This window comes from Molothrus aeneus, chromosome 5, assembly GCF_037042795.1.
Source record: "Molothrus aeneus isolate 106 chromosome 5, BPBGC_Maene_1.0, whole genome shotgun sequence".
NCBI lineage: Eukaryota > Metazoa > Chordata > Aves > Passeriformes > Icteridae > Molothrus > Molothrus aeneus.
This window is the reverse complement of record NC_089650.1, coordinates 13,643,126-13,665,969: the sequence shown is the minus strand read 5'-3', so window position 1 is coordinate 13,665,969 and position 22,844 is coordinate 13,643,126. Positions and strand designations below refer to the sequence as shown.

The window sequence follows — 22,844 nt, the reverse complement described above, 5'->3', positions numbered from 1 at the left end:
TTTCCATAACCCCTTCTCTCTAAATCTGAATTTCACCAGTGTGGTCTTAAAGGCCTGTTCTGCACCTTCCAAGTGGTGCTTGGAAGAGAGCTCTTCTTTGGTCCCATGTATGCTGATGGATCCTCTGGGATATGGTTGCCTCCTCCTCTGTCAGGATGTGCATCATAAAGCAGGTTCTTGAGTTGTAAAGGGCTGAATAACACTTCAGGCTATAAACCCCAGTGGGATTCTGCTGCCCTTTTAGGCACAGGGATGCACTGGGTGGTGACAAAGGTGTTCAGATGTGCAGTGCTCACCTTTCAGGCAATGCTTATTGCTGACATCCATGGGGTTCTATTATCTAATGCTGCTCAGTGCACTTTGAATCGTGTTTTTCCTTCTATGCAACTTTTTGACAGGCAGCAGAAATATCTAGTCCAGCTTGTCCTGGTCAGAACATCTTACATTGCAGTGAGTGGGAGACCTTCATACTGTAAGCCTCTGATTTGATTTGACATTTCAGATGGGAAGGTGCAAGAAGTGGTAGATGACATTTATTGGAAGACAAGAGGATGTTATAGGCAAGGGAACACCATGTCACAATACCCTTCCAAAGCAAATTCCAATATGTGCTGACCCAGCAGTAGACGGGATGAGAAGTTCTCATCCCACACCTTAATACATTTAAATATACACCAGTTCTGGGCCTAAGCTAGGGTCACGTGATTTTATAACAATCTAACTTTATATGGCATGGGAAAAAATAATAGATGCTTTTAGATCTATAGGGCTTTTCCCTACTCTATTCTGCTGCCCCGTTCCATAAGTTGGGCTGGCTTCTGCCATTTTTATTTTCTGCATTAAAGTACATCGTATGCATGTCTTAAGAGAACTAATACAATGAATCTTAGCTAAAGTGCTTGGATACTAAAGACCTTTGAGACTTGACTAGAATAACTTAATTCCTCATTCAAGATCATGCTGGCAACACGTCATCTCACTGCTAACTTTCCTATAGCTGGAGCTATTGGCATACTCTGATCCTTCCAGATGTGTACTGGGAATAAGCAAAGGGAAGGTTGGGACTGGAGAGAAGTTGGTCCCTTCTCAGTTTCTGGTTCCCTCTATCCTCTTTCAAGGGAATTTATCCTTCCAGTGTTTTTATCTGCTGTGAAATGTGTTGTTGTTTGGTACAGAGCGTCTGCAGCGATGTTGAGATTCTAGCCCCAAGTTGTTGACTGAAGTACTTTTGAGTGCGGCAAGACCTTGATGCACCAGAAATGAATTACTGTAGCATTTGTGGAGAGCTGCTCAATGCCCAAGCCTTCTGTACACAAGGGCATATGATGGCATTGCAAAACTCATCACTTTGTAAGTAAGGGCACAGTCCAGTCTACTGGAAAAATATTTTTTGATCACATCCACCAACTTTTTCTATTTCAAACACTTCTTCAAGAATAATTTCCTTCTGGCAGGAGAAACCACTTATGATTTCAGACACCTGTGGAGAGATTACCAATATCTGCAGTTTGTAGGCTTTAGAATGACCAAATTGTGCTTTTGCTCATCTTGGATTTCACAGTACAGTTGTCTGATGTTCTTATCACCATCTTTATCTTCCTTTTCTTTTCCTTCTAGTTGTCTTTCAGTTTGTTTGACTATTCAAGGACACTTTTAAAATATCTACATAACGCTGAATTTCTCAAGGCCTTTATTTGATTGAAGCCCTCATGTACAATAGTAAGTCCAGTTACAGTAGTGCAGCAAACAGCCTTGTGAGCAAAGGGCAGTGAGCTGTGCAATCTTTTGTGCCTCTGAATGTGTACTCCTTTACAAAGGAAGATGGAGTATCTTTGCAATTTAGTCATGGCAGCTCACAAATTAATAATTTGAGCAAGGACAGTCAGGGAATGACTGCACAGGGAAAGAGCATGGCCAAACATGAAGCTGTTCCTCACTTCAGAGAGACTTTATAAAAATGCCTGTATAATCTAATGGTATCTACTCACCAGGAAAAAAATCTCAATGTTTATTTTGCGGTAGTTTTTTGTAGCTTTTGTCATCAGACTACATGATCCAAGTGGTTATTCAGTTGGTAGAGTTTGAGGCAAGAGACATTATGGACTTGCCTGGAGAAACTCTGCTCACTTAGGGATGATCCCATCTGTTAGCTTTACTCTGCACTTACATTTAATAACTGCAGGGGATCTTTGTCTCAGAAATACTTTATGCATGAAGTGATGTCTTGAAAATATCTTTATTCCAATCACAGTACCCTGATTTTTTTCTTGAAATAACTAGAATAGGGGCAGCATAAAAAAATTAATCTTCGAGAAATCTAGAATATAAGGATGTATTTAAAATAGTATCTTTCTACCAAAGAGAGTATAGGTTGAAAGTCTTCTGTTTGCACAGTTTTAAAGTCTCAACAGAGTCCTTGATGGATGGAGGTAGTCTGTCTCATCAGCACAGGATGTAGAGAAAACAGTTTATGGGAATAGCAGGGTGTCTTTCTGGTCTCTCCATGCTGTAGTCTGCTCATAGGGGAAAAAGCCCAGCCTAGTTGCAAAGCTGGTGTTGGATTTCTTTCTCATTTCTTTGATAGGCTAGTTTGCTGGTATTTCTTTTGGAACTGAGATAATTTCAAATGCTGTGGTTTCTCCTAGTTACCTTTAATTTAAAATGTGCAAAATGGGATCTATGCTAACAGGGGTGCCCTTCCCAAATTTAAGGCAAGCCAAATCACCTTTATATAGAAACATAGTTAGAAAAATGCATCTTTATTTCAACTTATAAGCAAAATACTTTTTGACTAAAAGGGAAAAAACTGTCTCCTTAGTTTAGTTCTATAAATCTCTACCATATGACTCTTGCCACAAACTTTCTTTTTCCTTCTCATTTCTCTTCAACTTATTATGTTCCAGTTAAGGTTGTGAAACTCTGCCTGCCACCCCCACACTTAGTTGCAGGACAAAACCTACATGAAGATGATATTATAAAGATGTTGCATAGCTCATATAAATCCTTTCTTCAGGGGATTTTTTTTTTAAAGAGACTGCTGTATGCAAGCATAAGACCCCCTGTAAGTGGGTTCTTATAGGAGATTTGTCTGGGTTAGGTCTCAGCCTTATTTCCTCAGTGCTGCATGCAAGCATCTGAATGACTCCGTCATGTTGTGATTTCTGCTGTTTAAGCATGAGGTTGAAGTGCTACAAGAAAGCTAAATGCTTTCTCCAGCTCAGCTATTTGTGGTGCTTGCTGTAAACTAGCAGGGGGTACAGAGAAGAGCTTCTGTTCCTCTCACTTTAAGGAGGGGACTGAATGTGTCTATAAAGCCACATTTACATTGCAAAGCAGCATGTAGAAGAGCTTTGCAAGGCAGAGATAGGCACCTCAGACTTCACTGCATGTGATCACAGATACTCAACAGGATGAGTGATATTGGTGGATCCACCCTTATTTTCTTTTTGGCCATCTGGGACCCTGCTTCTTAGACATCCATTTGAAATAGATTTTGAAGCTGGTTGATCAAACACCAAGCTCCATGGGAGCATCTTACTATGAGAATCATAGGGTGTACATTGACATAGAAGAAACCTGTCCATGGAATAGCCTTTGCTGTGCTTTTCCTTTGGCTTGACAGCAGTGCTGAGGTATTGCTTTGTTCCATGAGCTATTGGGTCATCAGTGAGTTTTTACTGGTAATTGCTGTCTCACTGACTTTTTTATTGATCATTTAATTTCTGCCTCCAAACATGTGGGAGCAAATATTTTTCAGTCCTTTTAACCTCCTTAACTTTTCATTTGTGCTCTGCTTCCCTCTCCCCTGTGGCCAGCCCAAAGCAAATAGGTGGACAAAAAGATTAATAGAAGCAAGGAGATGCCTTCCTCCTCTCAAGTGCCCTGTGGCTTGGAGACTGTTATTAATAGCTGAAGTAAAAAAGTGTTTCATAACCCTCTTCTTGCTCCTGCTTCCTTGCCAGCCCCCTTTCCTTGGTCCCTGGAGAGAAAGTGTGAGCTCATCACTTTCCAATGCAAATTCAGCTTTTGGTCTCATACTTGGATTCTTTTCTTATCATGGGTGGAATATTTATGTTCTGCCAGCTGGTGGCTTTAAGCAAGCTGCTATTTGCTGGGCTATCCAGAGAGCATGTGAGGAACAGGCCTGGCAAAAGCTGCTCGAGCACTTCATTTTTTCTCTACTCTGAAAATGTTGCTGTCTGCTCAATATATGTGCACATGTCTTCTTGCTCACACAGTGGTTGAAAAGAAGATTTAGACGTTTTGGTGTGGAATCAGAAATTGAAATGTAGGTGTAACTGTCTGAAATCTGTGGAAATTGCTCTGTGGAATCTGGTCACATAAAGCCCACACACAACAAAGCTGTTGTGTGTCTGGAGATTCATTACCTTCAGGGATGGCTTCCTTTTCATGTGGGCACTGGATCTGATGTCTTCTATATCTCTAGAGATCTAGTTGGTCAGTGCTGAAAGGGAGCTGGCAGAGCTTGCCAGATGACCTGGTTAGAATGGGAATGGCACGCTGTTGTCTATTACCCCATTTCTGTATGGATAGTACAGTATGGTGGATCCTTTCAACCACCCCCCCTTGCTAAATTTTTACAAGACTGCTTTACCAGCTGAGCATTGCCTAACAAGTTTGACTAAGCTGGAGGCTCTGAGAGAGTCTTTATTTGGAAGTTAAGTGAGATGAGCTGTAGAAGAAAAATGGAAGGAGAAAAGAGCATTGCCGTTCTGCTTCTCACTCTGAAAAAAATGTTTGCTCTCTTTCCTAGTGAAAATCTTTAAGCTGTTCATTCTGTTAATGTATTTTCTGGATATGTGCCATTTTGTAGACAAAATATTTATTTTATGTCTCATCCTTTCAGTTGCTCTCTACTCAGTAGATACAGGCAAGCTTTTCCTTCAGGTAAAACAGAGGATGCTGCAGTCTTCTGAGTACGTTTTCCTGAAGTTCTATGTTCATTGCATTTTTTGGTGGTCAGTAAAGGCATCTACATATAAAAAGCAAGTTGAAATAAGATTGTATATTGAAATATCCACTTAATAGCCACTGGCAGCCTAACAGGCTGCAGGCTTTCTGCATTTACCCCAGAGGAGGGAGTCTATAGGTGTGTAATGTGCTTGTAAGTACATTTATAGTTACACTTAAGTACAGTCAGGGAATTTTTTATTTTCATGGGGATAATGGTTTCTGAAGTGAAAAGCATGTAAGGGGACAGAACCACTTGTGAAAATTTAATGCTGCTGGTGGTTTCAGTTGAGAAAAATTGATGAAATTTAGAGAAATGTTGTGAACTTTTTAGAGTGGTTTTAAGACTTTCAATTGAAATATAGTTTTAAAGTTATTCTTTAAAGGCATCAAAATAAGCTATAGATTAATACAGTTTTGCAGCTGTACAAAACTTTTCTGGTGACCTGAAATTTTGGTCAGTTTTTTCCTTTGTGTGATATGGCAGGGTTGAATTTAAAAGAGACAATTTGTGCTTAGGATTTAATGTTCATCTTGTGTTTTCAAGGAGGGGATGTTACTTCAAACTGGCTCTGCTCTTGTACCATTAGTTGAATTTTTATTAGCCCATCTTCTGATTTAACTTTATTTGTGAAGAATCTAATAGGCATCATCACACAGCACATTGTGTTCTGAACCAAAGCACGGTAAATAGACGTGATCAGATGGTCATTTCCAAAAGTGCTCTCCTGATCCATGTCACGTGCTCCCATAGACCTGTTCATTGTCTCTCCCAGTGACCCTTGGGTCTGTCTGCAAATGGGAAACGGCACTGGATCAGATCCCTCTTTGATTTACTGAGATATCCAGGAGGTGTGTAGAACCTGACTGTGCACCTCTATCCATGGGCAGGGGAGGCAGCTAGGGGCTAGCAACTGACTCTTAACCCAACAGACAGAAACTCAGCTCATCAACTGAAGGGAGTCATCTGCCCAGTTCCTTGGCAGCTCACAGCAAGCAGCAATGAGCACCAAGAGTTGTTTCACTTTATCTAGGACAAGTAGCAACAAGTCTTACTGGCAGATCAAGCTGAACCTCAGTGCAGGATGATGCCAGAGCCAGTTAGGAAGAAACATCTCTTGTTCTAATAGTTTGGCCCACGCTGCAACTGAAAATCTATGTTGAGCTTCATTGATTAGAACATTGGCTTCTAGTTATGCATATAAGTTAATGAATATTCACGAAACATGTTGATTAAAGTGGTGGTTCTTGCATATTCTTCCTAGATTTTTAGCCCTGTACTCTGAGGTATTCTATTATTCAAAATATTAATGCAACAATAAGGGAATTTCTGATTAGGTAATAGGGTGGTTTGTCACTGTCATATTTTCTGGAAAAATTCCTTCACCAGGATTTCTTCTCCTGGGAAGCTGAGAAGCCTCAGAAAAGAATGAAAACAATTATCTGATTGCTTCTCTCTGTTCTGCTGCTTTGGAATGTGGTCTCTGGAGATCATTTACCAACTGGTCAATGTTTGATTTGGTTTGGTTTCATGTGACTTGTTTTTGTTTAATGACCAATCACCATCAGCTGTGTTGGACTCTGAGGAGTCAGTCATGAGTTTTTCATTGTTCATTCTTGTTAAGCCTTCTGTCTCTATCCTTTCTCTTTTAGTATAGTTTTAGTATAGCATTCTTTAATATAATATAATATCACAAAATAATAAATCAGCCTTCTGAGAACAAGGAGTCAGATTCCTCATCTCTCACCTCATCCTGGGGACCCCTCACAAACTCAACAGGTGTTCAGACATTGGAATAGGTGCTCAGGGATGTGCATCCCCATTCTTGGAGGTATTCAAAACTTGATTGGACAAGGCCCTGAGTAACATGATCTATCTTTGGATCTGATTTTAACTTTGAAGTTGTGCCTCTTTTGAGCAGGGCATTGGGCTGGTTGACATCTAGAGAGCACTTTTAACATAAATAATTCTGCAGTTAATCCAGAAGAATAGTGTTCCTAATTTTTTTTTTATGAATCTATTTATAGATCTGGAAAAAAATGTGTAACCAGTACTTTCATAGTTAGTATTACTCCATAAGTGACAAAATAATCCTGTTTAAGGTGTTGCAATATTTTTTAATAAGTGTCTGATTTCATTAAAAAAGTCATCCGGAGTTCATTAACTAGTCAGCATATCTGATTGCATGATTGCAATCTGATTGCAGTCTCTGATTGCAGTTATGTCATAGCAGCTGGTCAAAGTAGAACTTAATTTCTCCTTCTATCCTCCTCCAAGGTTTAATTTGACCAGTTAATTCATGCTAAAGCTGCAAGTCTTGCCTATATTAAGGTACCTCCAGATGAGTTTTGATGACTCATAAGAAATGATTAAAGTAACTGAGGGCAGCACATACATCTCAGGCTGATAATTCTAAAATGGCACCAACTTGAGTTGCCAGTGCTAGTTTGAAGGATGCAGAAATGCTAACACAAATAAACAATGAGCTTTTCCAGGTGAGAGAAGACTTTTAAGAAAATAGTAGATACATATGCCACGTGGAATTGCTTTTTGTTACCAAATTTTGGTCCTAACTATGATTGTAGCCTCTGGAAACCTAACTGAAATGTTATGCTAAGAAAAACAACCCACTGTGAACTTCCTCTGCTCTACAGATTTTCTGAAGATAATGCGAAACACTTAGAGGCTAAATGGCCAATCTACATCTCTTTGTTTGTTATGGAGATAGTCACCCAATGAGGGACCAGTAACCAAACCATGGAATTAAGGCAATCTTTCATACTGAATGCACTTTCTCAAAATTAAGAGCAAATATATGTAGTGAGTGCAGTTTGTAAGCCAGAGGCTAAGCTTTCTTTTGCTAGCAAATATTTGTGTAGTAATTCTATAATAGATTTGTGAAAATTAGAGCTAGAACAAAGGGTGCATTTTGTGGATTTTTTTGCTTCAAAACAGTTCATCCAGGGGTATCTGCAGCACAGGAGAAGGAAAAGCTGCCTGGGGGTAGCAAAGGCTCAGAGTATCCACACTAGTCTTTTCAGGGAGGCTCATAATATCAAAAGCTTTGACAGGAAATGTAGTAAAACAAATACTAGTTTTACAGCTGGATCCTTCTTAGGAATCAATTATGCATACTATAAGAGAAGAATGGGTACCCCCTGGTTCAGATCTCTGCATGTTACAGAATGCAAGGTGATTCTCAGTCCTGACCCGTGGAGTCTGGAGTGGCTACACCATAGCTCATCCAGAGTGAGTGAGCTGCTGGCTCCCTGCATCTCAGTTTCCTGATTGCTCTAACCCAGGGACTGCTGCAAAGAATCTTAGTGTGGGAGAAATTTTTATCTGTATCTGGAAGTCCTCGAGCTACTGAAGGTAACTTATTCACAGGCATTGGGTTAATCTGTAGTTGAACCTTTAAGGATGGTCCCACAAACTGCAGCCCTGAGAGCTGAGGCAGGGGGGGAAGTGAGAAATATTCTAGTCCTCAAGACAGGAGAGGAATACTCAGATAACCCATGCAAGTAACTCTGTGCCATCTTGGGCTTAATCTGAAGTGATATTACTGTCACCTAACTGCTCTCACAGGTTACCAGTTTGATGAAAGGCTGTGTCAAGGACTGCTTTCTGTTACCAGCTCTCAGATGGGTTGGTCTGTACTATGCAGAATACTAAACCATATGATCACACTGACACTGTAAATTCATGAAACTCAGCAACCACATTTGCAGAAGTCAAACTGACCAGGGCAAATGCCTCTGGGTGCTTCTGAGATCCACCATTTACGACAGAAATAGTCAATACCTTGGTGGCATTTTGAATTTCCATTCTATTTTTGAAATTAACCATGGTAAAAACTGTTGCTTGGAGCAGTTTGAAAGAGTTTAAATATCATATTTAAGGGAGTGGTGGGGGCACAATGGTGATGAAGAAATACTGGTCCAAAAGTTCTGAAAAATTTTGTTTTGACCTACCAGACAAATACAGCCTGGACACCAGACTAGGGCCTTAATTGATCTCAGCCTTCTTCTGTGAAGAGTGGGATAATGGTTCAGTCATTCCCTGCATTGCCAAACAGTTTGAGGCCTCTACTGGGATGGTGTTTACAGCTCCAATGATGCAGTGGTAGCTGAGTTTCTCTAGCAGCTGAACTAACATCAGGATGTTAGTTGGTAAAGTTCTGAAAATTGAATAGAAAAACATCAGTGTTTTCAGGTGGTATTTCTCCTGTGGCCTAGGTTAAAAGTTTTTCTCATAATGGAGAGAAGAGGAAGTATTATGTGCTAAGGTGATAGTATGGAGCAATGATCAGCAGATATGAGAAGGAACCTGAGCAGCTGAGTGAGTCAGTAAGAGGAGGTGCATGTTTGATGCTGTGCATACTTAGCTGCTCAGGATGAAGCTATCTCTAGTTTCCTTATCTCCAATTTGTTTGTCATCTGACCATTGCAGGACCAGGGAGTTGCCAGCCACAGTTAACAGCTGCTGAATCCCCTGAGCATCTGTGCTTGTGATGATGCCATAACAGAGGTTTGCTCTGCATGGTTCTAGTTGCATCCTTCTGCTGATCCTTTTCTTAGCACTCTATTGGAAGATGTCAGCTACTTTTCTTTAGAATTTTCAGCAAGCATCTCCTTTTGGTCAGAGAAATATAGGATATACTGCCTCTGTCTCTGGAGCAGCTTTGTGGTGGTTTTTGTGTTTCTTGTGGCCATCTATAACTCTTGCTATGGTGGCTCCTAGCTAAAAAAAAACCCACTCACTGCTTTGCTCTATAAATACTGTTCCCAGTTATTGGAGGAAAGTGCAGAGCAAAGCTGCTGTTGCATTTGTTCTAAGTTTGTGCTGGAGGCTGAAAATGCTCCATAAATTAATTGCAGTTACCCTATTGAGGGTATGGAGGGGAAAGCTTGCTTTTCTTCCTATTTCAAAGACTGGATTGAGCATAGCTAATAGTTCTTCTGAAGGTAAAGATTTTGTAGCATTTTTCTGAGAAGGCTTTCTAGCAGAGCAGTAATTCTGATTCTTGCTGCTCTTGGTGCTTTTGCTATCATAGGGACCTCCAGGACTATGGATCTTTGGGCATCTTGAACATTGTTCTCTTCTGTGTGGAACAACTAGGAAAACATCAGAAGTATGAAATCATCACTGCTTATAAGCTTGCCCTTCTCCGAATTTTTATTTCCAGGTCCAGGCAATTGAAGGCCTTTTTCTTAAGTTCAAAAGCTGATTGTCACTTCTAGTTTGATATATGCTGGTGTAGTTGGCATTGACTCAGCATAGTCATTCTCCTACACTTGTGAGAGTGGGTTTAAATAAATGGTTCATGTTTAAATGCCAAGCAATCACAAGCATTGTCATTTTGGACCATGAAAATCTTGAGTTTCTCACTAAGATGCTGCCTTCTTCTGCTGAGTGGACACCATTGCTCCCTGTTGGGAGCTGGCAAGGCTTCAGTGCCCTCTGTGAACTGCCATGCCAAGTGCTGCACCATGTCCTATTTGCCTACCCTGGTTGATAGTGGTCCCAAAGCTATTTTTGTGTGTTGAAGTCTCATTAGAGCCATGGGGAAGGAAGTATAAGCCCCAAATTATGGATATGGTCAAGTGATGACCTGAATTCAGCCAATAATCTCTTTCTGCTTTAGGCTTTGGTGATAAAAGTGATATTGAACAGCTTGCTGCATTACCACCAGAAGTCTTTGCAGAATTAGAAATCTGATGGACCTTACTAGAAATTAGTCTTTTTGGTTCCAGAAAAGCTGTAAATAGAACAGGAGTTGTTCTCCCTTCCTTCTGTAAGCTTTTATTTTGTATCTTGGCTCTGTGTCTCTTTCTGCTATTCTATATAAATCTCTTGTTTGAGCAGGTATCTGATAACTTAAAGATTAATTTCTGACAAATAAGCATTTGTAATTTTCTTGCTGATACTTCTAATCTATAAAAGCAACGAAGCAAAAGGGGATAGGAAAACCTATAAGAAGGCAAGGTTGTGATTTGGGGATTTTTTTAAGGCTCTTTGCACACTAGCTGTCTTTTTATTTAAATACTATTCTTAGTTTGAAACTTTAATTCTGGGCGTACATTTGGTGCCCAGATGGTGCAGACTCACACAGAAGCCCATCACGCTGTCAGGGCAGGCGGATACATATGTAAATATTTTGCCTTTTCCCCCTATAATATTTGGCTTTGTCTAATCTAATTGCTGTCAAAGGCAGAATGTGAAGAATACTCACAAGAAGCAAACAATGAGGACCTCAAATGTTTATACTGCACTAACTCTGGAAGATGCTGGTAGGCTGTGATGTAATTAATAACTTGTTTCATGGATTTTCTTCATGCTGTGAATTCATGGTCTATAATCTAAGTTCATGCCAAATAGTATCTTACAACCCTTAGTAGAAACCTGCATTTGTAGTGGTTTGAAAGCATTTTTTACCCTGTGGAACTGTCGATATAAGGCTAATGGGTCTGCCTTTTCAGTTCAGGCTGGCAGTAAGAGTCCTCTACCTGCCTCCTTGTGTATAGCGCTCTTTATTATTTATATAATTCATTGCTTCATTTAATTTATTCTATTGAGTGCTTGTCTTAATGTATTTTTAATACATAAAAGCATTTCCAGCATAGCTGCTTCTCTGACTAGTGGTAGCTAGTAACAAACAGCGTGGCCAACCACATTAAGGATACCTATTTAGGTATCAAAGGCCTGAGCCAAAATAACATAATGTTAGTGGGAAAATGACTTCCATGAGCTTTGACTCTGACAGCTTAGTGAGAAGGTCTAATAAGCCAGTGTTAGCTGAGTATGCTGGCAAAAGCAATGTAGGAAACCTGACTGGCTTTCATCAATACAAGAACAGTTACACAGTTACAGGTGTCTGATCAGATGTGAAATTTGGCTAGGCTATAATTCATGGAAAGCATCAGACTACACCAGACTCTTTCTTCTAAGAATACTAACTATGCAGAGAGATGCCGGGAGATCAGATCCTGGAGGGGCAATTTTTGTACATAAAGGAAAGTATTTGTAAAAGGAGATCTAATGATGTGACCAGAAGACATCAGAAGCAGCACATGGTGTTTTTTTCTATGAAGCATAGGTGAAATCCAGAAAATACAGAGGGGAAAAAAATTGCCCATTTCAACCACTGATATTGCTATCTGAGCCTCACTGTTCAGAGATGCCAATGAATTCTGTCTCTGAATCTGCTGTAAAAGTGTCTAGGTACCTTCAGGAGACAGTGTAATGTACCTTCAGGAGACAGTGTAATGTGTCCCCCTGCTGAAGGGTGGAAAGGGTTAGGAAATTCTTCACTACCTATATGTATAATTTTTCTGTGTTGCTTTTTATTCAAGGGAGGATCAAAGGTGTTTGCTTTGTGTATTTCTTGAAGTATGGATATTGAGTCGTGACCATGACTGCACAGAAAGCTAAGACATGAACTTGGAGCTTCTATACATTAACTGCATGCAGTTGCTAGCTCACAGTTCAGGGAAGAATTTGCCGCACAGATATCTCATAGTGAATGAAAGCAGTCACTGGCAGCTACTCTAGGGCCAGTCTGGAAGCTCCCTAGAATGTGTGAAAGATAAACTTCCTATATCATAAGTTTGGATCTGAGCTTATATGTCATGGGCCAGAGAGTGTGCTGGTTGTCACAGTGGGCAGGGATGGTAGGGATTGCTTTGCTCCTAGGCTTTGCTTTTGGTTGTCAAACCCATCTGGCCTGTAGCTGGCAGGACATGTTACATTGATTTAACCACACTTTTCTGCCTTTTGCCTTTCCCAGGAGCAATTGAGCGGTGCTCGTACATCAAGTACCACTACTCCTCAGCCACCATCCCCAAGAACCTTACGTACAACATCACCAAGACAATCCGCCAGGATGAGTGGCACGCCTTGCGTAAGTGTTGCTGCCTTTCTTCACCTTCTCCTCATGTGCAGGCTCCCTGGTAAATGAGAGCAGAGGCTTTGAGTGGCAGCCTGCTCAGAGCCCTCATCTCACATCCAGTTTGTCGTTGTAGCAGACAGATCGATTTTTTCTTAGGACCTACATCTCTGTTTCTGCTGCTGACTGGAAATTCTGCTGAGGCATGAGAATGCAGCAGTGGGGAAAAGGCATTTGTATGCAGAGATTAATACTGAGTTAAATGCAAAAATGAATAACAAAATCAATGCCCTATTTTTTAATTCAGTGGAATGCTCTGTACGTGAGCACATTCTCATGCCATTGCTGCTGAGTTTCCTGCTTCCAGGAGAATTCATTGCTGGCTTTTATTGTATAATATGTCCCACTGCCAGCAGCTCCTGTGTGAGTGTGGCATCACTCTCCTTTGAAGATCTTGAAAGAGAATTGCTGCACCCTTTAAGGCACAAGGAAGGAGCTTAGCCCTCAGTGATAATTGTAGCCAGTGGTCACCAACTTGTAATGCTTGCTGAAGTGACAAGATCTGACAGGGATGGAATTGCCTTGGGATGTATTGGCTGACCTTAAATCTTGTCTCTTTCTCATCTTGGAGATGGAAAAGGGTTTTCACTGATAAAATGCATGAGGTAGAATTTCACAAGGAAGGATACTGCTGTTCTTGTTACTACATAGTCGTGGGGACTGATGAATATCCTGAGCAGCTCTGTTTCGGTGGAAGCAGTTAAATCTCCTTGAAGGTGGCAGTGGTTGAGGCAATACTGGTTCTGACTGAGAACCTTGAAAGGTGATAGTGAGCTTCTACTCTGTCAGCTTGAGAACTGTGGCAGACCTGTGGTGTTCCTATGGCTTTCAGTATGTTTCACTCCTCCCCTGTGTGGCTCTTGCTTTGAGAGGGTCCTTTTAAGCTCAGAAGAGGAGAAGGTGCTATAATTTTTTGACCCTGCATGGGTGAGATTCAGTGATGCTTGTAGGCCTTTCTAGTACACTCTGGTAAAGAGTTAAGAACATTCTATAGGGTCTTGCTAAATGCCTGTTGGGTTTTTTTTTTTAAATGTGTCTAAGTGGATAAATACCTATTTTTATTGTGATATGACAAAGAAGGAATAATTGAACTTATGCCTCTCTGCAGGTTGTAAGAGGCTGGTCTTGCAAAATATTGTGTTATGCTAATTTGTCCCTGAAATCAGAAGATCAGAAGGTTCAGTTCACTTCAGGTTTTCTCCTCCCACCTGTCTTCTCTGCTGGTGTTAGTTTCATGTTGACATAAAAGGTAAAAGTGCTCTTCTATGGGCAAAAAAAGAAGTGCACCCCCCACGTAAAACATCTTCTGTTAGGGCTCATAGGGCAGTAGGAAGGGGCCTTGGTTTATGCTTTATGTATGTGTGGTTTTGCTTTGTGTATGTGTTGAGTAACAATGACTTAGCTGCAACTATTTGCTGGGAATCTCACTGTTCAAAAATTTTCTAAAATTAATCTTTATCTCAGCAATGGCTCAAATAAAGGGTTATACACCTGGTCATCTAAGGCTGTGTGCACCCTTTGGTAGGATCAGCAAGTTCCTGAGCTTTGAGTGTTGGTAGGGCATTTGTCAGTCTCCAAAGGTGCAATTTAGACACTGCTCACATATTTATGTATCTGGTGTGGTCTGAGGCATTCTCAGGGTGAGGCTGCTTGTCTCTTCCCTGCAGAGGGTACATTGAGTGTACCTCATATTTCTGACCCAAATTTTCTTGCCAGTTGCAGGAGTCAGAGTGTAGAGAGATGTAGATAGAAGTGACATCTGCATCTACCTATCTGAAGGCAGAGGAGTAGAGAAATACTTTGCTGAAGCTCTCTTCTCCTGAGCAGTTGGTGCAACAGAGTGCTTTGATATATGGGGTAATCCCACTGGTGGTTCTGGAGGTCACTGCATTTAAGAGTGAACTGAATCTATATGACTATTTCCAGTGTAGAAACAGTAACCTGTTTTAAAAGACAAGGCCAATACCAATCTCTCAAATTGTGGTTTGGTTGAGGGGGTTTTTCTCCCTTTGCATTGCAGTAGACCAAGTAGGATAAATCTCTTCAGAAAGTCCCTGTGATTTTAGCCCCTGCCTTAGAAGCTGATCCTGTTCTGTGCCTCTGGACTAGTTTCATCCAGGACACAGCTACTTTATCTCAACATTTGTCAGTCTGATATTTCCAAGTAAACCTGGCCATTATTTTTCTTCTGAATATTTTCCTGTTCATATCAGTGAGTATTGTGACAAACAACAAAAGAAGCAGGGCCTAGGCCTGGCTATCTTCTTTTTCTTGCCATGGGTTATTTTTCAGATCTGTAGCATGAGATAGGGGGAGAAAAAGTATTTCCTGAAGAAACACGGCAGCAAAATGACATCTTGGAGAACTTCAGAGGAACTGGAAAAGTGAAAGCAGAATATTTCATCAACCTAGTAAACAAAAATGTCTCTTCCAGGCTGAAGCCACTGTTACCATTGGCTGTATTTGTAGTTGAGTAATGTATTTTTTTTCTGCTTGTGTATGGACAGCCAACTGTGGTGCCTGTGGAAGGAAGCCATTGTTTTGCATGTTCAGTGGGCTGGGGATTAGAGGAGAGAGGGCTTCCACCATGGACTGCAAATTGCTTTTGTTGGACTGGTGGGCAGGACTGATGCTCCAGCAGTTTTTCTTGAATTGCAGGAGTGGGTCCTGGGACAATTAATTTGAGGCTGAGGACCCCATGGCACCATTCAGCACACAAAGCAGATACTCCTCCTCTACTCTAGCTGTGCTGTTAGCCATGCTGCAAGAACCTGAGACAGCAGCTGGTCCTAGAGGAATGGTTGTAGCTGACTTTACCAGTTTTGATTTTATCTTTTTTTCATTCTGTTTGACATTTTCAAGATGGAACCTTTGCTCCAAATTGATTGCCTATGGCAGTATGAGCTGGGGAAATAGGACTTGTCTTTGCTGCAATCACTTCCTCTCAACTATCTCTGGTTAAACGGGGATAGAGGGAAAGATGATTGTAGTATTGTCAGCTCTTGCCTGTCAGGAGATAAATGTTGATCTAATTAGACAAAACAAGTCTCTATATGAGCTGAGAGTGGAAGAGAGAAGCAGAGGAAAGCTGTGTCCAACAACTTTGAGCATGAGTAAAATGTCTTTCTGGAAGATGCTGATCTAGTGATACAACTGAGTCACCGTTAGGCATTTACCTTGTCACACTTTGACCCTGGCCTTGAGCTCAAAACCTGGTCCATGGTTGTGTTTTTTGAAAAACAAGACCAGCATCATTGATGCTCTTAGAAATGGAGATGTATTATTGCAGTAGAAAGCCAAGAAAATGTGAGCAGGTCTATATTTATTTACACATTGTTCCATGTTTTTATGCTGTTCCTGTGGGTTCGCTTTCGTTATGCTACATATGTGTTCATAAAACATGGGAATGTGCTCATGGCAGGGGTTTGAGCTGTAGAATGTGGTGCAGGCATTGGGGAAGGGTTTTCAGGTGTCTTAATTTGGAAAGACAGGTGTCTGCTAAGGAAGGCAGGAGCCTCCCCTGAAATGGAAAAATGTAAAGCCCCTCCCTCCAAATTGTTATAAATTTGAAATTAAAGGGCTGTCAGGAAAAATATGAGAGCAGGGATAACATCTTTCTTAGGGAAGAAAATACAAAGATAAAATAAACAATGCAGTGAACTAAAGCAACACTGACAGAGTCAGAACACGACCTGACACCCTGTCGGTCAGAGTGTTAGTAGCAGTCCAATTGGAATTGTGGCTGCAGCCCTCCTGGAGTGTCAGGGGTGGTTCCGTTGGAGCAGGGATCCTCTAAAAGGGTGGAATCTTCCTCTGAAGGTCCAGTGGGAAGAGGCAGCTGCTCCTCTGGAAATCCAGTGGACAAGCCGTGCTGGTGTTCCAGAATCTCCAGATTATATCCAGTTAGGAATGCTTGGCTCCTCCCTCTGGGTGGAGCATCTCACAATGGGATGCTGTAGTTCTTATCAGCCATGCAGTGACATTCAATAGCCTGTTATCAGCAGGTGTCTCCCCAGAGGGAGGAGTGGTTGTGGAAGAGGTAAGGAAAAACTGCCCACTTAACGGAAGACAACTGCCATACAGATGGCAAATAGAATACAATTTGCTTGGCAATCCAGGACATCAGGTGATAAAATAAGCATTTCAACTGGATGCTTGTGCATTAAGGAAGCTGACAATAAATGGGAGGCTATGCTGATGTTAATTCTTTTTCTTGTCCCCAAATCTTCAGGAAACCATTTCTGGTATATTATGGCATATTCAAAGGCTGTGTTTGTAATGAAAATGGCAGTACCTCCAAAGCAATGAGGGGATGTACTGTATTCAGTTTAGCATCTTCTAGGAGCCAACAAAACTGTTCTTTAAAGCCATTGAGGGATAAGGCACTAAAAGCCCAGGGAGTGTTCAGTCTGTGTTACTCTTTGGAGAACAACAAACACATGTTGGGTTGATGCTGTGTGGTGTGTTTGTTTTTTTTGGATTTTTTTTGGATTTTTTTTTTTTTTACCACCAGAAGGACTGTAGTAAGGTCATTTTGCTTTCATCCCTGTTTGGCTTTGTGTGGGTGTGTTTGTTTTGTTCTATTTTTTTAGTAGGCTATAGGCAACCCAGGCTCTATATTCGTCTTATGTTGCACTCTGAGAATTAACTGTTTCATGTGGAAGAGCCATCTTCTCTCCAAGGCAGATGTAGAAACTACTGTGGCTTTAAAGTGCTGCAAATAAGCAAGTTGCTGATGTGTGTTCTTGAAGAGTGGTATTTGTTTTTCTCTTAGAGAACAAGTGCAATAACTCCCTCTTCCCTTTTTCCTGCCTTGGTAGCTGAAAATGGGACAATTGCTGCATGGTTCTCGGAGCCTTTGGCAGAGCTCCCAGTGGCTTGTGCTATAGTGCATGAAAGTCTCTACATCAGAAGAGAGATAAAAAATTCTTCATTGTCTCCAAAAGCTCTTGTTTTGCTGATTCACAGAGCCTTTTGTGTGAGGTAGATAGTTGGGTCTAGAAGCCTTTTTATTTTTCCTTCTCCCTATATGTCACAAACCTGATTTTCTACTTTGGATGTAACACTGCCACAAAAGAGGGAATTTGTCTGTCTCTCTTCTCCAGCTTGCCATTGCCTCTTCAGCCTGTCTTCCACAGCAGCTGTGTTTTGTGTCCAGGAATGTGAAGAGTGCTGCATCTGGGCAGGAAGTGGCTGGAATTGCTATGGAAACTGATTTTTGTACAGCACAGCTTAGAAATTGTGTCACCAGACTGCTTTAGAGTGAACCAGATCATAAACAGGTAGCTGATGCTTCCTAAGTGTTCAGAATTTCCTGGGCCTTTTGAAAATACTCCTTGCCTGGCACTGTGGGATCTCCTTTACCTGTTTTCTACCCTCATGTTTCTACTGCAGGACCACAAGACGTGGGCTCTGAATCTGAAATATCAGTGAGGAGAGCTGCATTGTCAGAACAACAATCATAATGCTTTGTATTGAAATAATATCATTCATTTGCACTCTGGAACTGCAGCACTCCTGTGTTTGTGGTGGTCTAAAAGCCATTTGCATAAAAAATGAATTCTGAAGTCAAAAGTAATAGCCTGGCACATTCTGCGAAGAGCAAGTATTGGAGGAAATGAATAATTTCTGCAGGATGTACAGAGTGGTAATATTTTAATTCATACAGCATCTATGCTGAAAGTTGAGTGGATTTTATTGGCATTAATGCTCTGAATTTTGCAGGAGCCTACAAAGCACTCAAATACTTCCTTATAATCAGTAAAACTACTGGAACAATATGCAGCAGCAATTAACACTCAGGAAAATGTCCAGACTTCTAATTTCTACAGACTTCCCAAGCCTTCTTATTCCATGGAACATGAAGTTGAAATTTGCACAGAAGCTCAGTTGACAGCTTGACAATGCCTTGGTAACACCAGCAGGCTGATGGACTTGGCCCCATCTGCTATTATAAGCAACAATAAATATTTCATTGTTGCATTTTTAATAAGGGCTGACCCGAGAAAATATTTGCTTTTGTGTTTTTTTTATGGATACTACTAAAAACAGTGTTTGAAGTAAACAGGCAACATCCCACTTTTGCTCCTTTCTTTCACTCTCTCCTGTATGTGCCTCTACAAGAAAATCTTGATTCATTTTTAATTAGCTACCTGGGCCCCCAGATGGAAGTACACCCTGAAGTATGGCCCCGTCCTGCTGGTCAGTGCCATTTGGGATGATGTCACTCCTTAGTGCATCGGTTATCACAACAGACGGGGCAGCCATCCCAGAGGTTAGTCAGGCACCAGGTGCTCACATGCCTGGAGGTCTCGTGTTGTTGGATCTTCATTGCATTCATTTTTCCCACAGCTAATGGCCAGGTGGTAGTGACAGACCTTCTCATTTCCCCCTCTCTCTCTGCTGTAGGGTTTCCTTCATATCCTGCTATTTCAAGCTAAGATAATTTTTTTTTTGGCATTGAAGTCTAAGACCTATTTTGGAATCTGTAAGGGATTTTATTGCCTTCTGCTAGGTTTCATCTTAGGATCTGCTAATATGCCTGTGACCTTAATACCTACACTGATGAATAACTTTCCCAACTGCATACTATTTTTTATTTGCTTCTTAGTGGCAGAAGAGCAGGGATGGAGTAAGGGAGGAGGTCAGTACATCCTTCAGTCCTGAATAGCAAATATAGACAAGATTTGGGAAGGGAGAAAATGTGGACAAAGAAAGGGGCAAATCTGTGCTGGAGAGTTGGAAGAGGTAATATGAGGGATTACTAAGCACTGCAATTGGGAAAAAGGTTGGAGTCATGGATTGGAAAAATTTTGGAAAGAAGGTGCAAAAATGGTAAAACTCTGTTTGTGTTGGAATGAAGTGGGGAACAAACAGGAAAATGTAGGATCCATTCCAAAGCCCTGTTCCAAGTGCACAAGTCAGAGGTCTTACTGCACATCTGCTGCTAATGCAGCTGTGAAACACTGGCAGAGGGGAAGTCTCATCCTGCTCCCTCAGCCAGCAGGTTCTTGCCCAGCTCATATAATGGGGCTCACAGGTGAATCAGGATAGTCTTCTGCTGAGGACCCTCTTGCCACTCTTCTGAATCAGTAAGAAACCCCACACTAGAATTTCTGGGTTTGCAGTTTGTTGTTTGCTTCAAGTTCACTTGAAATCAAATGAGGTTTTTTAAGGTTGCAAATACAAGCATGTAAAGTTAGAAGATGACCCAGTTTGGGCTGCATACTTGGCCTTAATTTATCTCCTCTAAGCACACTTGTTATTGAGTCTTTAATAGCTGTAATCACATACTCTTGCCTTGTTCCATACATTTGGGATATTCTGTTTCCATTCAATGATGCTTTTGTTTGGTTTATTTTTCATTGCTGAATTTATGGTTGTTGGCCTTTTGAATTGCAGATTACACAACTCCTGATCCTATGATGGAGTTAACCGCTTCATGGATTTTGTCACGTTTCTAGTCATTGAATCGAAGAAGGGAGTGTAAATATAAATATATTAATATCTAATAACCATTCATGGTTGGCTATAATATTCATTTTGGGCCTGACAATCAGAGATAACTTGTTTGGGTTTTTTGAGTGTCCAGTTGGATATAAAGAAAGCTTGAGTTTTACATATGTCCAGAGCACAGCTCCCATTGGCTTTCAGAGTAACTATAAAAGCTCTACACTATAATCAAACTTCAAATGGCCACCCAGCCCACACTGGGTCGGTGTAAATGAGTAAAACACAGCTAGGGACCATGTCTTAAGAAATTTCTTGGACTGACTTAATCACCAAGGAGTTTTAGAGTCAGTGAAGAGCAATGTGCTTATGTGAGAGGGAGGAGGAGGTCTGGCCACCTGACTGATCTCTGCTCTGATTGCTCTTTGCTGAAGAGTTTCTTGTCTTCTCACCTTTCACACTGACCCTTTCAAAAGGTCCCATTCCTCTATTTCCTAGCTTTGACATGCTTGGCTTGGTAACCTTCATGCTGATAGGTTTTGGCTTTTTTGGTTTTGTTTTGTGTCTTACATTTGCAAGTGCAGGCACTTGGATTCACTGTGGCTTAGGTGATGTTTTGTGTTGTCTTACACTGTTACACAAGAAAAAAGACATTTTTGTCTTGATTGTTGAAGAGAGTCTTAAGGTATTTACAGAGCTGCGGTGAGTGCAGGAAAATTGGGAGCAAACCCCCTCCAGTCTCACTAGTGATTTTTTGCAAAGGAATATTAGACACTTTTTGCCTGTTGCAGAGTGGAGATATTGACAGGTAAAACATACCACTGCTAATCATTTCTAGTCATTCAGCCAGTCAAAATATAGCTTTATTAATATGCATACAGAGCTCTCTGTTTCCCTTCTCTCCCTCTTGAGAGACACAGAGGGGGAGAGATGGGCGTTCTTCTGTCTCTTGGCTAATCAAGAATGATGTCTTGTGCATTCTTAGGGTGAGAGAAGAGGAAAGAACAAACAGGAGGCTCTAATGGGTCTCATCCATCTGACTTCTATAACTTTTGATTTATATACCAATTTAATGCCTGGTTTATGATGATTTATGTCCCAGTTTGTTTATACCCCAGTCTGATGCCCCACCCCACAATGTTAGTGAGATGAAATCCCAGCAGTTAAATATTTCAAGGTGATTATATGCCACATACAGAGTTACTAATGAGGAGTTAAGTGCTTCCTTACTTCAGTGCAAGAAGATAGACATAAGTGGAACACTTTGGAAATGAGTTTAGTGTGATTTGTTCACAAAGCCATGCACCATCCACAAGGAAACACCATAGCAGCCAGCATGGGAGAGAAGGCAAGAGAATTTGAATCAAACAACCTGGCCTTGACCTGACAGAAGTTGCAGGCTGAAACGTGAAAGTGGGTTTTATATGTCAATAGCCATTAGGCAGTGGTTGCCATTTTAATTACTGTTTTGCAGTGATGCTCTTTGGACATTGAATTACAGAATAAACCCAAACCTCATGTACAGTCAGGACATCTTCCTGCTTTGAAAAAATATAAAATGTGTCAATATTAATGTACAGAAACCATAATGCAGCTTTACTTCCTCAGATTGTTGGTGTTAACTGGGTCATTGTGATTTTGGCCCTGTTGTCAGAGGCAAATGCAGTTCTGGTCCATGAAGACCAGATGAAGCTGAAGGATTTGTCTAGGGGCCCATCCCAAGATTCCTTAATTGGCTGGGTGAATCACAGTTTAGCTGTTCAATTATTCCCTACCCACCTCCAGGAACTGATTGCACAGTTGGTGGGGGAATAAGAAATCAGGAATATAAATCAACTGCAGCTATCTCCTGTGGGAATTCGGAGTTCAGTCTGGCAAATCTCATCTGGCTGCTCAGGATGCAGGTTATACTTAATGGAGCTTGAGCCTGCATGTCCCTCTGCATCACTGGAATTATGACAGCTAATTTGAGTCTGTCTGCCACTGGTATGTGCAATTGATCAATATCTCTTTCATAAATACAAACTCTCCCTCATCTCTGCCTTCATCAGCTTTGTCTTTTCTGGCTTGCCCTTTGCATCCTTGTATATTTTGTGGTTTTTTTTTCCCCCAAAACTTGATTCTCACCTAGATGTTCTCAGAAGAAAATCAATGGAAGAATATCAGTTTCTCACCTAAGAGGGGCTTCTTTGCCATACATAACTAAAGTTATAAATAATTCAGTAGGGTCCCTGTCTTTTCTTTCCTCCCATAAGATTGGGTTTATTAAAATTTTATGGGAGAGGACATGGAGGTAGCTGAATTACTGGCTTAATCTGATACAATCTTCAGCAATGCATTAGTTCAGTACCAGCTGCTCTTTACTCATCATCACAGACACACACTAAATCAGTCTTCCTTGTAGAATCCATTTTGCAGCATGTGATAATCATGTATTTGAGCATGATGTAATGTCATTCCTTACAACTTGCTCTCATG

At 41.0% G+C, this 22,844-nt stretch overlaps 1 protein-coding gene across 2 annotated transcripts in view; it reads left to right on the top strand.

The window, feature by feature from the left end:
• The window catches only part of TMEM178B (transmembrane protein 178B), a 222,520-nt gene that overhangs the window by 45,132 nt on the left and 154,544 nt on the right, over positions 1-22,844 (top strand). For both annotated transcript variants that reach the window (XM_066550759.1, XM_066550758.1), the window contains exon 3: positions 12,759-12,872. In XM_066550759.1, the coding sequence (XP_066406856.1) occupies positions 12,759-12,872 (114 nt within the window). The remainder of the gene's footprint in view (positions 1-12,758; positions 12,873-22,844) is intronic.